Raw genomic sequence first — 19,529 nt, forward strand, 5'->3', positions numbered from 1 at the left:
TATGAAATATTTATTTTTAAAGGATTTTTGCATGGATGCTACTTTTTAAATATATGTATATTTTAAAATCTCACATACCCCCTGTAGTGCCTTCACGTACCCCCAGGGGTACGCGTACCCCCATTTGAGAACCACTGTCTTAAATCACGTTGATATTAACATTCTGGCTGATAGATAAAACAAAAACCTTCGAATAGTAGAGGAATTGTCGTGAATGAATGAATACTTTATTACAGACTCAAAAGGTTCCATATAAAATACATAAAAATTACAGGTCACACATTAAAATACATGCAAACATCTGTTCCAATGTTTCCATAGTCCAGATGTGTACCTTGTATCACTCCATTTGATGTTAGTGAGTGCAGTTATTAGACAATTTTCAGACTCATGGAGTCAACACATAAATTTAAACATAAAATTCCTCAGCAGAGCATGGAAGGTGGGGACATAACAATTAACAAATAAAGTGCTTGCACTTGTCCATCTTGGAAGCTTAAGGAGGATCCTGAACGCATCATTATATGCTACCGGCAACTTCTTTAGCTTGGCGTGACTCTCAGGAACACTGAGAGAAAGAAAAGAAACATACGTGTATTTCAATTTTCCATACGAAAAAGAAGTTTCACCAATTATTGCAAATGAAAACACTTGGCCTGGATAGTCTGATTAAAATTTATATTAACTTGCTGTGGTTCCTTTGATAATAATGTCATCACAAAACATAATCAAAATAAATGCATGCCAATATGAATGCTTATAAGTTATTTCATTCAAAACTTTTCTTTCTTATTTTATTTTAGAGTATTGCTGGCAGGCTGTCATAGATGAACTAACATCAAGCAAGACAAGACAATCCAAAATGTTTTCATCTGGATTCTCTTGGTACTGAGCCATTCTGCAGGTACACGTACAGAAACATGGTTTGACATTGTTATGTTGAAAAAATCAAGACCTTCTTTGAGAAACTTATTTTCTAGATGGCAGCATATGTTGCTCCACGTGTTTGTTCAGTGTTAATACTATAGTTATGCATGTACATTAATGCAATGTCATAAGATCACATGCTTTATGTGTAACAAACAAATCTGAGACCCCACCAGTCGTCATTTCAACTGTGGTGTTTGTGTTTCCAGGTTTCATTAGTCGTACCTCAAGACAGTTTTCCTATACACCTCACTCTGTCTTAAATGACACCCAGCTGAGAGGAAAAGGGAAACCATCCATCCATCCATCCATCCATCCATCCATCCATCCATCCATCCATCCATCCATCCATCCATCCATCCATCCATCCATCCATCCATCCATCCATCCATCCATCCATCCATCCATCCATCCATCCATCCATCCATCCATCCATCCATCCATCCATCCATCCATCCTGCTGGAGCCTATCCCAGCTCCCAGGTCACCAGTCTATCGCAGGGCCGAAAACCGTCACACTTCTGCATATTATTTTTTTATTAATTTATTCACTCATAGTATTGTTTAGTTTTTACCTGCATTGGCAGGAGCACTATTCACTGACTGCATAGTTACAAAAGTGTCCCTTCTTAGACCATGCAGTGATTTCTGTTTCCTTTTTATCTGTATTATTGCAGGCACCCCTGAGATTCTTAAAATCACAGCTAGTCAGGGTTGGTTTTCAAATTTCTCTCAACAAGTAATCGTCTGGATCCTTTGAACCTGTTTCATTTGTTGTTCTGCAAATGACAAAATCCCAAATTCTACATAATTTTACATGAAAAGGCACATTTTTCCCATATGGCTTAAGAGAATGGTCACTTTAAGTCAGTAATAAGAAGTGTGTCTACTATAAAGTTAACATGCATGGTGTCCTCAACCTTTAAAACCCCAAGATGATGATAGCCAAATATTAAACTTCATTCCTCAGAATTATTGTCCATAAATATGGTAGTGGCTTCATCCTACTTTTTTCACATAATATTTAAGAAACTTGCAATGGAGTAATATTTGGAGATTTGAAATAAGGAATATGCAGGAAATGTGTGCATGTGAATATACATTGTTAAAGATAAACAAGAATTCTTCACTTTAATGTATTAACCTGCAAACCTGCAAATCCACGAGGTCCTATCCAGGTTAAAAGTGGGATAATTGGGTACAGAGTGAGCTTGGGCTTAAAATATTTAAATGTCATGGGTCCTTTGTGGTTTGAGTATTTTGGGCACCAAATATGAAGTGAATTATACTTTAAACATAGGCCCCACATTAGGAAATGAACCAGTCAGGCCTCTCCCCACCTAAAATCGAGGTAGAGCCCACTCAAAACCCCATCTGTAGCCCACTTTTAAGCCAAATAGGGTCTACATGTAAATGCAGGCTTGTGAGTAGGGTTGCCAACTCCCTGAGAAATAAATAAGGGACACCAACCCGATTGCCTTCACCCTTCCTGGCGTGGTGAATTTTTTTAGCCCCTTTTTTTTGTGAGTGAAACGGTTTTTTAACTATTTGACTCGAACCTGAATTGAATTAGATGTATATTTTTGAATGCCATGAACACATTTAAAACAAATTATTATCCAGCTATTCACTTTAATACAAAATAACAAAATGAACTGAATAAAATAAGTATCTTTCTTAAACAGAAACCTTAACCTTATACTTAAAATTGTATAAATGAATATAAAACAATAGAAAGAAAGCAGAACATCCATTCTGTAATAGTGCACATTTTTAGTGCAATAACAAAAGTGCAAACAGAAAGTCTGTAGAAAACTTGTAAACATATTTGTGCCTCAAAGGCCATGGCTGTAGCTACAGTTGTAGTAAAACAGAAAAAAATAACTTATGAACTCAACAGCTCAATGCAATTTTCCATTGGCATTTTATCACTATTTCTTGAATCTCACACATTAATACGGGACAAAGTGCGTCCTTTTTCAGCTCAATACGGGACGCTACTTTAGTTTATAAATACAGGACGATTCCGTTTTTCAAGGGACGGTTGGCAACCCTATTTGTGTGTCTTGCACATACTTTTAACTAAATCAAATGTTACAAAAATACTTAAAAAAGACTTGAACCAGACAAACAGGGAAAACAACTTCTTAATTCCTGCAACATCAATATGTTATCATTGATGTGATTGAAGTGACTGTTTGAAATTGAACTCATCATCAACGTCCTGACTTTAACCACTCGTGTCCTTGTATTGAGTCTCCGTATCCGGGACAGCCGCGCCATCAAAACAAACGTACCCGGACACGGCAGTGGGCGTGGCCGGCCGATCTGATTGGACAACAGGAAGTCAGTTCAGCTGTTTTGGGTGAGGCGGTGCGTTCGCGGCCGCAAAAATGTCGGCGCATTCGCGCAGTTTCGCAGCTTTAAACACACTCCGGACAAGTCTGAGCAGCAGCACTTGAACCCACGGAGCTCCGCAACGACCACGTTTAAATCTGAGAAAGTACCAGGACGAGCCGCTGCACGGCAGCATTTTCACACTTTCCCCGTCTCGTGTGGTGGTTTTCTAGTCGTTGATGCGAGGAGGAGGGGAGGGGGGGGAAAGTTGTGGACATGTTTTCCTGGAAGTGCACGGTTTCACGGATACAGTGTGCAACACTGTAACTACAGCGTTAAAAAGCCTTTTCCCTTCCTGTCCTGGACCTTGCTGGTATCTTTCCGTGGGACTGATAAAGTCGCCTGTTCGCCATATTGCGAACCTCGCAGCGAAACTCGATGGAAAGTTGTCAGTGATGACATTTGCTGCGCACACTCCGCTCCTGGAGCGACATGAAGTCGACTTTGATCGAAACCAAAGTGACTCCATGAAGCTGCTCATGGGGAAGCCTGTGCACCGTGGATAAGGTACATACACCGCGTTTAAGTAATGCTTATTGATATCCTGCGTTTCCTAACAGCTCTCAGCTACTCGGACGCCTTATATGTTTCATATTTAACGTGATATTACTGGCTGGCGCTCGGGTGATTGCAAGAGCCCCTTCGTTTCCTGTATTTCTTGTTGTGCCAAATGGCAGCTCAACTGCAGGCGCCTCCTCGTTGCTGTTTTTCCCCCCCCTTTACCGTTTCAAAACTTCATCTTGTAACCTCTTCTGTGCATGCACCTAAATGTATATTTAGAAATCTAGCTTTTCTTTGCTCCCCCTTTATAATTTCACTTTCCACACGGGTTTTTTTGCTGGTGTAGGCCTCGGTTTCCTCTCTGCTGCTGGCGACTGTGAGTCGACTGAAAAGTCATAGTGCTGTAAAAAAAAAAAAAAAAAAATTGCTGTGTGACTTTTCTTTCTGTCGTTAGGTCTGGCTCCCCGAGAGGATGGCAGGAATGGACCACAGCTTTGATTGTTGAAGGAAGGGCTGCAAGTTTCCCCAACCCTGCACTTTTTTTCCTTTTTGGGATTTCTATTTCCTTCCAGATACTTCTTTATACACAGTTCAACATTTTCTTGACTACAGGGGACTGAACACACTACAGAGGCACTAAGCATTTGCACGGTCAGAGATTCAGACTGTCATTTAATAGTACTATGAGTGTTCCTTCTCAGGTTAATACTGACAAGAGTAAGCAACGGACTGCAGCCATGAAAGAGGCCGTGCCACATTCAGGGGAGGTTTATTATGGTATGGGACCTCCGGCTTTAAAGCCGAGCCACGGTGACTCTGCTAGCAGCTCTGGTGTTTATAACCCAGAGAAAGGGCCCCAAAGTGTGCATCCCTACCAGCAGACGGCTCCAGTAAAATGGATGCAGGACTCCATGCAAGCGCCCACCTGGCCCCAGGAAGCTCCGGCCTGGGGACAGAACTTTGGCTCCTACATGAGCGGTGTGAACGCCAGGGGCCAGATGGCCTTTCACAAAGGCGTTCATGAAGGTGGGCCAATGCAGATGGGAGGAGAAAACCAGATGTCGGCGCCTGTGGAGGTTTACAGAGATGCCCCCCAGGCTCAAACTCAAGGGAGAGGGCTGGAGTGGGAGCAGCATGCGGCTGCCATGCATCAGGCACAGCTACAAGCTTATCAGCAGGGTCACAAGGGCGTGGAGCTGCAGAGCCAGCCGCATGTGCAGCCTCACGCCATGCTGCAGTCCTTCCAAGCGTCATTCAGACCAAACAAGCAGCAGTTCTCGTCTGGGTATTACCCTGTCTTTCAAGGAAACAAGGCACTGCCAAACCTGGTGTACAGTGAGCAGCCCAAAAGTCAGCAGCAGATTCTGCACCAGATGCAGCAGCAACAAATGCACCATCACCATCATCACCATCAGCAGCAGCAGCAGCAGCAACAATTGCATCAGCAGCATCATCTTCAACTGCAGCAGCAGCAACAGCAGCAGCAACAACAGCAGCAGCAGCAACAACTGCAGCAACACCAGATCCAACAGCAAATGCAACAGCAGCAGCAGCTACAGCAAATGCAAAAACAGTATCAGCAGCAGCAACAAATGCAGCAAATGCAACAGCAGCAACAAAATGTGCCACAGCCAGAAACGATACAATCACAAGTGCAACCCAGACAGCAGCAGACTCAAAACTTTGGAGTTTATCGGCCTCCTGAGCCTCATCCGCCTGACACTGGGCCTAAAGAAGAGGATGTCCAGTCGGGGGAGCCACGGCTGCAACCGGGAGCTCAAGCCTGCGACGCATCCGCTGCATCCAATTCATGCCATGCTAAGGTTGCCACAAATACCGCGGAGCCTGCAGATGCAGCATCAGCAGCTCCTCGGCGTTCACGTCGTCTTTCCAGGGAGGGACAGTCCCCACTGGGCCCCCCTTCGACAAACATCTGGTCTCAAGCCTCCAAAGAGCCAGCACCTTCACAGAATGGAGTTGCAGGCGTCCCGGCTGCGAGGGCAGGGGAAGGCCAGGTCTCAACGGGAGGGGTCATCCAGATCACCCGCAGGAGGAGGAGAGCATCCAAGGAGATCAACTTGGAGACTCTTGCACAGAAGGCATCAGAAATGGAGTCTCTACCTGCTAAATCTGTCAAGGTTAAAAAAAAAAGCAAACAAAAACACACACACACTTATTCCACTCCTTTTATACCTAATTTATTATTCATTTACAGCACAAGTCCAATGAGACTGCAATTTGACCACTTGCTTCAGGCTGTATATAGTCAGGAGAGAGCACCAAAGGTGGTCAATTAATACAGATGAAAGCAAATTTGCTCATTTGGCAAAGTTGACGGGCAGCTTAAAGGGGACCTATTGTGAAAAACAAGTTTTTTCTTGCTTTATACATACCGGTATATAAAGTGGTCTCCCCTCAGCCTGCCAACTCAGAGAAGGAGGAAAGCAACCAAATTCTGCAGTGTCTGTACAGCCGCCCGGATGAGCCATCCAGTGTGACGTGGCTTCTACGAGCCGTTCAGATTCTGCTCCCGTCATTACGTAACCAAAATGCAATTTGCATCGGTTGGCCTCCGATGCGTGAAACCACGCCCACAAAAACTCTAGCCGGAACAAAAACAACAACTAACTCCGCCGGCCGGAGCTTCCGCCATTTTTTTGTAGCGGTGTATCGCGTAATTCAGGCAGCCAATCAGCACAGAGCCTCTTTATCATAGCCCCGCCCACTCAGAATCCAGTATAGAGAATGCAATTAGAGAATGGGAAGATAAAGACATGGATCAGAGGCTGAATTTCTAATTTATTTAGCAAAAACAATCAAAAGCTTGTTTTTAAGACATTCAAGGCCTGTTTAAAATATGTATTAGATGCCATAATAGGTCCCCTTTAACAAAGAGGAAGAGTTCTGTTTCTATGCTGAACTTCCCCAAAAATCCTTGCAAAATCCTTTTTTTCTTCAGTCTCTCGACTCGTGCAGTTGGTGAGTCCCAGCGGTCGCAGGCTGTTTTACAAATCTGCTCAGTCTTATTTTACGGTGTATAATCTTGCACCACATTTGACTGCAGACTGCAAAATAAGCTACAATTCAAGATTTCCTCTTTCAGAATGAATGTACATTTGGATTGGATTTTCACCATAAGAGAGATGAAACCCTCGTTATTCAGGATTTACAATGTTTACATAGCAGGCGGCACACCCACTGAGATATTCTTGATCTTTTTTCTTTCTTTTTTTTTTATTCTTCCTTTAGGGACTTTGTTAAACAGATAGTCAACACCGAAATACAGAGACGCGTAGTTCTCTGCCCAGAAGAAGTTAAGAGGCGTGTTTGGGGTTTTATTAGAGAGCGTGCATGCCAAACGTACACTTGGAGCAACTGCAAGTCTGCACACCTCCACATTCCTCAGGCCTTTTCCCAATCAGTCAGTTGAGCTAAGGAGGGGCCGCGCTGTCAACCTGCACGGTTACACTTCTTTTCTCCTCAAACAGGTTTAATGCAGCTATTGACAACACGGAGCAGTTCTGTGGTTAACAAGCAGCCCCTCTCTGTGTCAGGGATGGGGGGGTCACATGTAATCTTCTCAACTTTGCCTCAAATTTTACCTGCAAGACTGATATCGTTTTCACCGGATTGCCTGAAGCCCTTTTTTTCTTTTTTTTTAAGATGTTGTGGCTCTAGTGGCCTTGACAGGTAGCTGACAGGAAACTGGTGAGAGGAGAGGGAAGGGGGAGACGCGCAGTAAAGAGCGACAGGCCGGGATTTGAACCTGTGCCACCTGCACATTACTGAACCTTTTAATGGCAGGTTGAACTTATACATATACTCACGAGGCTAAATTAATCTGATCTGCTGTGCAGTTAAAGATCAAACTTTTACAGCTTATTTGAAAACACAGCAGGTTTAGAAATTGCATTTATGTTTCAGTGATGCACGCCGGCGTCATCTTCCTCTTTTTTCGCTTCTCACTCCCTGTTTTTTTTTCTATTTTCCCCTTCACTTCCCTGTCCTCCCTCCAATCTTCTCTTTCCCGCCTCTCCTCGTCTCCGTTTTGCCTCTTGCACCGCAGAAGGAGGATAGTGGCCCCGGCAGAGAGTCCGCCATGCTGCCCCTGGTCATCCCCGTGTCGGTGCCGGTTCACCAGAATCGGACGGATCCTCAGGGCGGCTGGCCGCAGGGCTGTCTCGGTCAGGACGAGCAGCCCGCGCGACAGTCGGACCACAAACCTTCCGTCATCGTGGCTCGGCGGCGGTCCCTGAGAAACTCGTTGACTGAGAGTTTCGGACAGGTGGGTTCTTGCGTTTGTTTCTCCCGAGTCAACATTGATCTGATTATTTCAGGTGAGCAGGGGACATGTTGTTGCCCTGTCTTTGATTTCTGGATCCCCCAGTAAAACAACGAGCAGCATTTAACAGTGTTTGAATAATATTATACAATGCATCTTCCAACAATAATCATGTCTGCTGCACCTTTCACTTTAAAAAAATTGTAGATATGTTATTTTATTCAGAGCCGTCATTACCATGTCTACCTCATACTGCTGCACCCTTCAGTTTTTTAATTGTATATATGTTAATAAGTGCCACATTTGTTTATTTACTGTTTGCTATTTTTAAATTTGGTTCCTCGTCGTACAATGTTCAAACTTGGCCAATAAAGATGATTCTGATTCTGATTAATAAGAAAACCATGCCATTTCAAAAGTAAAAATAGAGACAATACCTGGTTAATTTCCAACACTTTCATTCCAAAATTTAGTCTTTTGTCAAAAAAAACAAAAAACAAAAAACAGTAGCATTAGGGTATAAAAGAAAAAATAACAATAATTCAAACAAAAGTACAATAAAACTATGAGGCCTAAAAAATAAAATTTAAGGCTACATTTGAAACCAAAATGCTGTCTTTAATAAATTGAAGTAAATCTCCTGTTTTGGTTTCTCTGTTGTCGGTGGCAGAGAGGGATGATGATGTTTTACGTGTGTCGTCATGTATCGTCACGTCCATGTGGCTTCCTTGTTTTACTGCAGGAAAACCATCATCATACTGTCGTAAAAATCAGATACAAGGTGAACTATGCTTCATTCATCACCTATGAAGTAATTCGTGCCTGTCTGGAGCTCGACAGCCTGCACGTTTGCTGTAAGCTGGCGTGTAAATCCCCGCTAGCGTAACTGCCCATTGGTTTAACGGGGAAGCCGAAGTGCTCCACTTAAACGATGCCACAGACATTTCAAGTTGCTTCTCCGCAGGTTCACCACTACCACTCACACTCCAGGCACTCACAGTCCACCTGGTGTGCCTTTTTGTTTTTTTCCTTTTTTCCTTTAAGTCAGAAAAGTCAATCGGTAGCTAACACGATGTGCCACAGATCAGGGAGATCTGTCACAGCCCTACCATTTATACAAGTAACCTCAAAGTTCAGGTTCTCACGGTTACGAGAAGCCTCTCGCTTGTATAAATGTTTTTGTCTTTAAAGAAATCTCCTGAAGAGCAACATCGCTTTGAAATCTTCTCCCGTCTGTAAATGTGGGCTTCAGATTAGATGATGATGCCTCACAACTTCCAGGATTTTGAAGTACAGCTGGTTTAAACTGGGTTCATACATTCAGTGAGCAAAGATTCTGGTTCTTTCAGGATTTGGAGGATTTTAGGGTTATGAGGAAGTTATTAAAAAAAATGAAATTCAAATTACATAAAAAAAACACTTGAAAGAATGATAAAATACTAAAATATAAAATTTAAAGTTAAAATCTGCATGCAAGACACGTCATCACAAAGAGCTCAAAGAATCAAGGATTCATAACAAATGGCAACTACAATCTGTCATAAACCTATCCTTCACTTCATCACCTGACATCTACAGGCCTGATCCCGTGAGTCTGGCTGTGTTTACAGGACTCTTGAGTAAATAGATGTATCCTGAACTCAGCATCCAAGATCACACCGTTGATCTTTGATTTCTTGCTGTTTCTGATCAGTGTTGTGTTCAGTTGCAGCGGCACTCAGTTAAAGTGAGGAAAAAATACTCAGATGTGGGTTTGTTTGTCTGTTTGTTTTTAAAGCCCCTCGATCACTCTTCAATCCAGGATGAGGAAAACGATTCAAGGCTGGATGAAGATGGAAAAGCTAAATTTAAGCGCCGGCCTCGTCCCGAGCCTCTCATCATCCCGCCTCCCAAACCATCCACCTTCATCCTTCCATCCCTCTACTCCAGCATCACCTCCTACCAGAGTAACCTGCGCTCGCCCGTGCGCCTGCCGGACAACCCGAACACCCTTCCCCCGTACACGCCTCCACCCATCCTGTCCCCCGTACGAGGGGGCTCAGGGCTCTACTTCTCCACCTTCCTCACCAGCATGGCCGTAAGCAACCAGATCATGCCACTGCCGCCTACGCCCAAGTCTGCTTCACGCAGCCTGCTGCGTTCTAGTGAGTCAGAATTGTTGCTTTAGTTTCAGTCAGCAGATTTAATTGGGAATAAATCACAAATGAGAAGCTGTCTTGATTTATGTCTTTCAGCGAGTTCAGAGATCACTCCTCCAGTTCTGCCTTTCATCGCCGATGCCACACCCGTCAGCCTCGAGCCGTGAGTACAACCTGCTGCACCTGGACACGCAACATCTCCGTCCATGTTGCTTGCATCTCCGTAAAACTTTGTGCTTGCCTGCAGCCGCATCAACATCGGGCTGCGGTACCAGGCAGAAATTCCAGATTTGCAAGACGCACTTTCCTCCCAGTCTGACCAACACAAAGCCGATTTGGTTTTTCTTCCGCTTGACAACTCCAGCCTCAAACACGGTGACCAGGAGAGCAGTTAGTATTTCCCAGCGCTTATAACCACTCGCTGCTGTTGTAGTTATTCTGTTTGAGCGCCGTGTCATCGTCTTCCCTTGAACTTTTCATTTCAGTTGAAGATCTGATGAGCATGGCTTGTACAAGTGTTCTCAGCGGAGGAGGAACCAACCAGGAGCTGGCTCTGCACTGTTTACATGAATGTGGAGGAAACTTCCTTGTGAGTAAAGTCACTCGTAATGACTCCTTTGAACATATCCCTCAGTGTCTGTTAATCAGACTTACGTTATTATTAGGGGTGTAACAATATATCGTGCCACGAAATTTCACGATACAAAAACGTCACAATACGTGTCGTGGAGGTGACAAACTGTATCGCGATATTGGGTTATTAATATTAATCTATTGTGTTGACTAGTAACGCGCAACCGACCACGCGTGCCGACCGCGCCTCGACCCGCGGACCAAAATCTTACTCCGCTCAGAAGAAACTAGTACCGTTTTGCGGTCCCGTTTTGAGCTCTGAACCTTTACTTATGTAAGGCTGGTGTAGAGTTAAGCCTTACCTTATTAAATTAAACCTTTTTGGGGTCGTGAGTAGGATAAACACGGGACAACTTCTGCTGAGTTCCAGTCTACTTTAATGTCCCTCAACAGTGTAGGATTTTAGAACATCAACACAGCACCTAGTGCCGTACTGTGGCGTATCACTCCGCCCAATCTAAAACAGACTAATCACTACAGATAAACTGACTAGTGTAATTATAGTCCCTGATTTACATCAGAATATAAAGAATATATTTATAAAATAATGAACCCTGAATTACCAAAATAACCTTCTTAACAAAAATAAATCTCCTCTTACACTTATAAGTTGAGCATGAATCAATATTTTTTATGATGTAAAATTGTATGTATTTATTTATTTTTATTTATTATTTATTAAATTTAATTTTAGTTGTTACATTTCTGGAAAAGAAAAAAGTCAAATCATACATGAGAGAAACTATTCAGTTTGTGGCAAAATATTTGTATGAAACTGAAGGTGCATAATGCAAACCTGACAATTACTTTTAATTCAGTTTGTGGAAAATGGTTGGCCTGGCTTTCTCTTTAAAACTTAAACAGTTATAAAGCATTACAAACTGTAACAATAGGGCAAATGCACAGCATTGTTTTGTATTTTGTGTCTTTCAAATAAAAGATAATTTTTTCCAGTCATATGTTCCTCATTCGAGGTTGTAAAAAAAATACTGCTATAATATCGTATTGTTATCGTGACCTCAATATCGTGTATCATACCGTATCGTGAGATTACTGTATCGTTACACCCCTAGTTATTATCACTTTAATTTTGCACACTAACCTTTTTTAAGTTTTCTATCATGAAAGTTTCCCTTATTGTGATGTTAACTTTAAGGAAACACTGGAACGTTTGATGCTTCAGGACCCAGTTTTCCCTAAAGGCCATCACCTGACGAATTATCACTACTCAGGTGAGGACGCGTTCTCAGCTCTGTAACATCACAACTTTTGGAGTTGTCAGAGTGAGAAATAGAAAGTCAGTTTGTCTTGAAATATTTATCAATCTTTCCTGAGAGGTTTATCTGCATCTGTGGTTCTCACAGGCTCAGACAGATGGACAGCAGAGGAGAAGTGTTACTTCAATAAGGGGATCTCCGCCTACAGGAAGGACTTCTTCTTGGTCCAGAAACTGGTAATTAGTGATTTTTATCTTCCAGGGGGTAATGGGTTTACAAAACACAATGTTACATTTATATGTAATGGAAAACATGCTTTTGCAAGCAGGAAGAGGATGTGGCCATTTCAACAAAGACTAAAACATTTATAAAAAGTTCAAAAAAGATGAAAATCAGATTTGAGGGAGAAAAAAATCACTTCCTCTCTGTGGTGGGAAGTCTGGTTTATAGAAACATTAACAATACAGCGAAGTCAGACTCCTGAGCCACTCTAATGTAACTCAACGGCAGCTGGACTTCCTTTTCTTTTGTTCTTGGAGACGTTTCACCCTCCGTCCAGAAGGCTTCCTTAGTTCTCAGCTCAGATTTGTTCTTCAAGCAGCGTCAAACGTCTTATAACAGCAGTAAATAACCTCAGCTTAAGCGCGACAGAGGAGTTGACTTTAAATCCTAACGCGACTGCATGTGTCTCGGACCATTTTAAAGGTGCAGACCAAGACCGTGGCCCAGTGCGTGGAGTTCTACTACACCTATAAGAAGCAGGTGAAGATCGGTCGCAACAGTACGATGACCTTCGGCCCTGCGGACTCGCCTGCGGAAAGACACACAGACGCGGTGGTGGATGTAAAGGTAACGTGGTGTTATATTAAATGTGCAAACATACAGTATGTCAGGGGGATGTTTTGCAGTCATATTAGCATAATACTGTAATAGTCTTTAAAAGCAGATTTTGTTTATTCTTTTCTTGAGCGTACAAAGTTTTCTAAAGTCTTAAGAAATCTCTGACAATCTTTTTGCACAATATACCAAGGGTATAGACCACCACATCTTCCATTGCTGCATGTTTTTACAGTCCTTTTCACATCAGTTTTAGGTGGTAGGATCCGTTATTTGACCCGACGCCACCCTTCTCTGTTTGGGCAGCATCTTTGCATTGTCACATTCAGAGCAGCAGTGAAGGCTGCATGATGTGAAGTTGGGTGGAATTAAAGCTGGAGAAGTTGGATGTGGATCTGTGGCGTCACTGAACCCTGTAAATCTGAACGGCTCACTGAGTAACATCCTTTTAGTCTCGGGTTGACCAAAACTAAACTGCAGGGTAGTCGCATGTCAGCGTTTTATGATTTAGGAGTCACTTCAGACACCCATATATGCTCTCATAGGGATGGGAATTGATAAGATTTTCCCAATTCCGATTCTATTTTCGATTCTGTTTAACAATTCGATTCTTTATCGATTCTCTTAACAATTCTCATTTGGAAAAAAGGAGAACAAACAGGTCGATTAGAATCAACTTTGTTGTATATCTTTGAACAAAAAAATACAAGTGAGGTCTTAAGACGCCCCTAGCCTTGGGCTCCTCCATGGTGTGCCAGGGGGTCCCCAGAAAAAAATATTTGTTTTGAAAATAAATATAAAATAATAATAATAAAATAAATATTCTCTCTAATAGAAATTAAAATGTTCCTTTTTAAAAGGCTATCTGAGCTGAGCACTCAAAAATAAAACTACGTCAGCCATTGACAAATATAATCAACTCAATTCCAATGGAATAATGCAATTCTGCAACCATCAACTATGAAGAATTAACAATTCCTCTGCAGAAAAATAAGCATATCTGCTTTTTCAGGAAGGATACGCGATCTTTCTGGACTTATGGTGTCTCCAGCTGTGGAGAACAACAAGTCCCCCTGTTGTCATCCTTTTTGGTAAAATGTAACCAAACTTTCGAGCGTTTATGCCGCTTTGTCGGCACGTTTTCCTGCTGGGCGCGAATGCCATGCACGTTGCGTAACTACGTAACGTGCATGGTGACGTCATTCGCGCCCACTGGAATTGATAAAGGAATCGTTTGCAAAAAAAGGCAAACGATTCCAACGAATTGAAACACTGGGAATCGGTTCTCAACAAGAACCGGTTTTCGATTCCCATCCCTATGCCTTCAAGCACAGAAACGGTCATTTTTCTATAATATTTCCTTTTTAAAATAGCAGTTTGAGTTGGTGGAGCTTCCTTATGGCACAGTATCCTAAAAGACGGTATGAGACTGGATCGGCCTCATTGGGTAGCAGAAGTGAAAGAGGAGCATCAGTAAAGGACATTTTTACCGAGAGAAAGAAAAAGACGGAGCATGAAGGAATCAATTCCTCCCTGCTGAGTTTTCTTTTATGCTTCAAAATTCTTGAACTCTGCTGACAGTCTAATGTGTAGCGGTGTGATTCCCTGCAGAGCTCGCAGCAGCCAAAACTCACTCAAGCAGAGGAAGAGGTGGACGAAAAGAAAGATGTTTCTTACGACGAGAGCCACGAGAGCAGAATTTCTCTGTCACTACAGGCTCATGATTATGTAAGTATTTCTCCGTACAGACAAATTATAAACTTCACACAACTGTTAAATACTCTTCCAACAAGGTTTTTAAAAAAACGATTGCAGTCCGGTTAAAATAGTAAATTGAGTTGTGGTCGTGTTCCCGTTATTTTGACTGAAACTTTGACATAAAATTGGTGAGTCTGACACGTACACATGCTTCTTCAGGCAGGGGAGGTGCCGGCGTTCAAAGAGCAGGTCACCGTTAATAAGGAGGCTCATTACCCTTCAGTACCTCACAGGCCTCGGGCCGAACCCGCAGCAAAAAAGACCAGGGCACCGGCGAAGCCTCCGCTGGATCCCAATGCGGTGTTTCCGTGCAAGAAATGCGGCAGGTAGGGTCATTTCACCCATTTCTGTGTCACATCTGCTCACCTGGTTTCACTTTCTAGAGTCAAAGTAATGTCTTCTGCTGCAGATTTCTAAGTTTCTTCTAAGTCTCTATTTTTAAACATGGAAAGTGACATAAGACATTATAAAATAAAAATAACATAGAAAAATTCAGGATATAATGTCAACTCAAATCTGCCTATAGACTATAATCCACCTTGTTGGTGACTAATGATTAAAATAAAGAAAAAAAGATGAAAACAAGTCATATTCAGCAAATGGTATTAAGTAATATAGATTAGAATTATGATCGTTAAAGTATGTTTTTATTATATAAAACAAAGCTGAAGTACAACCAAAAGTGAAATTAAATCCTATTTTGGATTTGAGTTTAACACAAAATCATATTAAGAAGGAATTAGATATATATATTTGCCTCTGCATTAGCAGTCTGTCACGTGTAATGACATGTACAAAAGTTAATCTGCAATGAAGCTCCAGCGGGCCAATGTGGGCCTGAACACGATTGAAGGTGCTCTGGAAACTGAATGAATGAAATCCTTTGGAAAAGAACACAGTTTTTTGAACTTGATGACAAGTTGATGTTTTAGCTCCTAAATGTCTTTATTCCCTCACACAGTGTGCATCAAAAACAAGCCGAGCCATTATAGCGGATAATGAAGAGCTCTTCATGTAGCTAATAGATATTATTATTATTATTATTATTATTATTATTATTATTGTTATTATTATTATTATTATTACCGTGTGGACTAAGAATAAAATATTTGATGGGGAAATGCACATGCCTGTCCTCCAGACACCTTCGCCTGTATGTACATAGATCAAGCACATTTGAAATACAGATAGTTGATTAGTGAACTGACAGCAGATGAAGGAGAAATGCACACGGATCCATACAAACCATCATCAGTCACATGTATGATTACTAGTAGGAAATAATGTCCAATTTAAAATGATAGAGAAATAATCAAAGTAACAAATGTCTTGTATATCTTGTGTATGTACATGTTTTCATTCTCGACTGGTCCTCTAGATGAGGGCGAGATATAAAATAATGGTCTAATTGTTTGATAAGCAGTTATGGATTTATTCTAATTACTTTGAGAACAACGGCCACTGGCAAACCAGACAGAACGGCGCCATCCCTCAGTTTTTATTTTTTTTATTTTTCCTGTTTTGAGTCTCTGGCAACCAGGGAATTTCAAGAACAGTTGGACCACATTCAAGTTAATGATTCAGCCGGCTTTTTTGTTGTTTGCAGGTGCTTTTTCTAGTTGTACAAAACATGTATTACAATTTGTTTTAACACATTGAGCATGATGTACCTGTAGTAGCCTGCAGGGGGCAGCGTCCATCTAGTTTATTTTTTTTTTTTTTTTACATATGAAACGACTTTTTATGGCTAAACATGGGCGTGTGTGTGTGACACACACACTATGATAGGCTGTGATGGATGAAGGGAAAATAATTTTTAGTTTTATAAGTCTGATTATTTAATGCTTTACACAGTGTTTGGCTCATGTGTTCAGTTCATAGACGGAATTCTACGCCCGATGCCCCAGAGCAGTTTTTTTTTTTAAAGTACACACAGAAGTAGAGTGACTGGACTTTGTGTCAATATCACCTTTACGCTTCTGTATCTTAACGTAACAAGTATTTGTTTGATGATGTAGAAAATAACAACAAATGGGAAAGATCACCCTCTGGTTGTGAGCCTTAGCCAGGACTCGTACATACTTTGTTTATATGAGCCTCTGCGTGTGTCTCACAGTTGAAAGTAAAGTAGAGTCAGTCATACAATTTGCAAGTATAAGCAAGTGTGGAAAGTGCTGGATTAAAAAGTATTATTAATTTAGTTTGGGATGTAGCATATGATTTGATTCATTCTAGCCCGTCATGAGCAGGAACTTGCTTGTAAAGTTTAAATATTCAGTGAGTGTTTCATTTTAAATTCTTGCTTAATTCCTTCCAACATAAATAATTACTTTGCAGAACAGTTACGTGCATTTTTAAGTGTCTTTTTTTCTGTCTACATGTGGTACTGTTTTAATTCCAGCTGTTTCTACTGTGGGTTATGCTGCATGATCTTATTTCCCTGTAGGGTTTTTAATAAGGTAAAAAGTCGAAGTGCCCACATGAAGAGCCACGCCGAGCAGGAGAAGAAGGCTGCGGCACAGCGTCAGAAGGAAGAGGAGGAGAGAGCGGCAGCTCAGGCTCGAGCCAGGAAGGTGGCTGCAACTGCGGCTGCAACTGCTGCTGCTGCTGAAGCCGCCGCAGCGGAGGCTCTTGGGGGAGGAAGCGGGAACGGAGCGATGCAGCAGGCGGAGGTCAGCAGCCAGGAAGACTCGTCTGAAGCGGAAGATGAAAAAGATGAAGACTGGCACTGAACATGGAGGAGGGTAGAAAACAAACTTCAACGGGGATGGAATTACGTGCAAACAGACTGTAAAGGTGACGAACAAAGCAGGAGGGAGTTAAACAACAAACTACTGCCCTCTGAGGGCAGAATAAGCACAAGAGATATGATTTTGAGTCTTCCTGTTAATTTTCACACAGCTTCCCCAACCAAAACTCTCCGTTTGACCGTTATAGCTTCACACTATCAGAATTCACACTCCACATTTTCACACTTGTACAATTAAAATTTGGAAAAAAAAAGTTTATTTTTTGATAACGCACTTATACTGTATCTCTGCTTTTGCCAATGTTGCCTTTTCTTTTTTTTTTTTTTTTACAAATCCTCTATTTAAATGAAATTGTGTCAAATTATTATACTTTACCATTGGGTGGACTTAGTGGTTTGGTGATACTTCATACCATCTCTCCAGCAATAAAAAAAAAAAGATCAAATCAATTTGTCAAGTAGAGTGGGAGCCCTTTTAAGTAACGATAGGTGTGATTGTATGTAAAAACACCACTGTGCTGAATTTTGATGCTCGCCGCCAGATTTTTAGGTCGGTTGTACACTTTATTTTTACTATTTTTTACAAGGGACCTTTAAAATGAGCATGTACAAAAAAAAAGTATATATGAGATTGCCATATATTTATGATACAGCATTTGCAATGATTTTGATAATATAAAGAATAATCATGATGGTTGAGAAATGACTGGTTAACTAAAAGCTGTATTAAAAAGTCTATTGTTCTTTGGAGTGCATCTTGTTTTCCTTCTTGTCACCAAATGATTGCTATACATTGTCGAACCAGCAGAGGGAGTCAGATGTTCCTTGTTGGACATGTAGTTAATTTATGGTTTCCTGCAGATATATTTAAAATGATGTGGCTGTTTTGGGGCACAAGGGCATCTTGCACGTTAAAAAGTCTTCCCAGTGCAGCTCTCACTTGTACCCAGAAATAAATATAGTTTTCAGACTGAGGACTGAACCTTTGACACCAGTGTGCGGTGAAATGTTGCCTTGTTCACTGGTGATGTCATTCAGCCATTAAAGACCTCGCTCAGGAAAGGGAGGAAGGATTAATTTCTCAGATTATGATAGTCTTAGTCTACATTTTTGGAGTAAAAATGTGCTTTCTTTTGCTTGACCTCTGTAATTAATGATTGAACGCACACTTTACCTCAAATCCAAGACGTATTCATTGTCTGTCATTATAGTTAGATTTAGATGTATTTTGGAACCAACATTATCTATAGTATTTGCACAATTTTCTTTGTTGTTTTACACTGTTTTTATGAGAGCTGCCATATTTTTAAAAATGCTTCTGATGGGACAAGGACAACAACAAAGGAATCAGATTCTGAACTCCACTGTTTATGAAAGCCTACAAAACTTAATGAAAGTTATATTCATATGAGGATCAATGAACTTAAACTCCAAAACCTTAACTCAAAGTTAAGGAATAGTCTCTTTTAATATTGAAAATCCTTTATTATTTCAAGGGGCTAAATTTTATTGTGCAAATAAACATAACCATAAATGAAGACTCCCTTTTTGTGAAATGCTTCAACAGCAAATATTTTGTATTGACCACCTGAAGTCTGATGCCATTAAGATCAACAAAGCTGAGGTTTCCCTCTTTCTTGATAAAACATTTCAGATCTTGAAGAGCCTGAGGTTTATTAATTGATGGTTATTGATGGTCCACTTTGGTTACCAAAATGATGTGAATGAAAGCAGCTTTACGGGAAAATGCAAAATGTAATTGCAGCAAAATAACAACTAATTGATGAACTTGTGGTAATCAACCTACACCAAAATGTATTCAAATTTTGAGCCTCTGACACAACTAACACTTGGTGTGTACATACAGTCCCTGGAAATGAAATAATTTGAACTTTGTAAGTGTACAGAAGGTGTATAATCTTCCAGCTGTGTCCATATTGTCATAGAATGTAAAAGTCATCAACAAAGATTTGACAAAACCTTTGGTTTGCCTGCACGGCCTATATCCACTTGACCGCCCCGGGGTGGTGAGGAAGTTGGGTGCCACGATTAATCATTTTGCTGCAATCTCTCTCTTTTGCGATCCAGCC

General features: G+C 41.3%; 1 protein-coding gene across 3 annotated transcripts; it reads left to right on the top strand.

Annotated features, from left to right (window-relative positions):
* The first annotated feature begins 3,501 nt into the window (after window positions 1-3,501).
* mideasa (mitotic deacetylase associated SANT domain protein a) lies at window positions 3,502-18,189 on the top strand. 3 transcript variants are annotated; one of them, XM_061746357.1, is made up of 13 exons: window positions 3,502-3,831; window positions 4,280-5,963; window positions 7,892-8,110; window positions 9,909-10,251; window positions 10,342-10,408; window positions 10,493-10,635; window positions 10,731-10,834; window positions 12,035-12,110; window positions 12,243-12,331; window positions 12,801-12,944; window positions 14,544-14,660; window positions 14,850-15,016; window positions 17,137-18,189. In XM_061746357.1, exons 2-13 carry the CDS (start codon window positions 4,509-4,511, stop codon window positions 17,420-17,422), a joined length of 3,210 nt encoding a protein of 1,069 aa, XP_061602341.1. In that variant the 5' UTR covers window positions 3,502-3,831; window positions 4,280-4,508; the 3' UTR covers window positions 17,423-18,189. The 3 variants fall into 3 exon arrangements, with proteins under 3 accessions (XP_061602341.1, XP_061602339.1, XP_061602340.1); XM_061746355.1 differs by having other exon boundaries at window positions 3,503-3,831; window positions 9,885-10,251; XM_061746356.1 differs by having other exon boundaries at window positions 3,503-3,831; window positions 9,885-10,251; window positions 10,493-10,620.
* Window positions 18,190-19,529: the final 1,340 nt, after the last annotated feature.

The sequence above is a fragment of the Cololabis saira genome, chromosome 18, assembly GCF_033807715.1.
Source record: "Cololabis saira isolate AMF1-May2022 chromosome 18, fColSai1.1, whole genome shotgun sequence".
NCBI classification, from domain to species: Eukaryota; Metazoa; Chordata; class Actinopteri; order Beloniformes; family Belonidae; genus Cololabis; species Cololabis saira.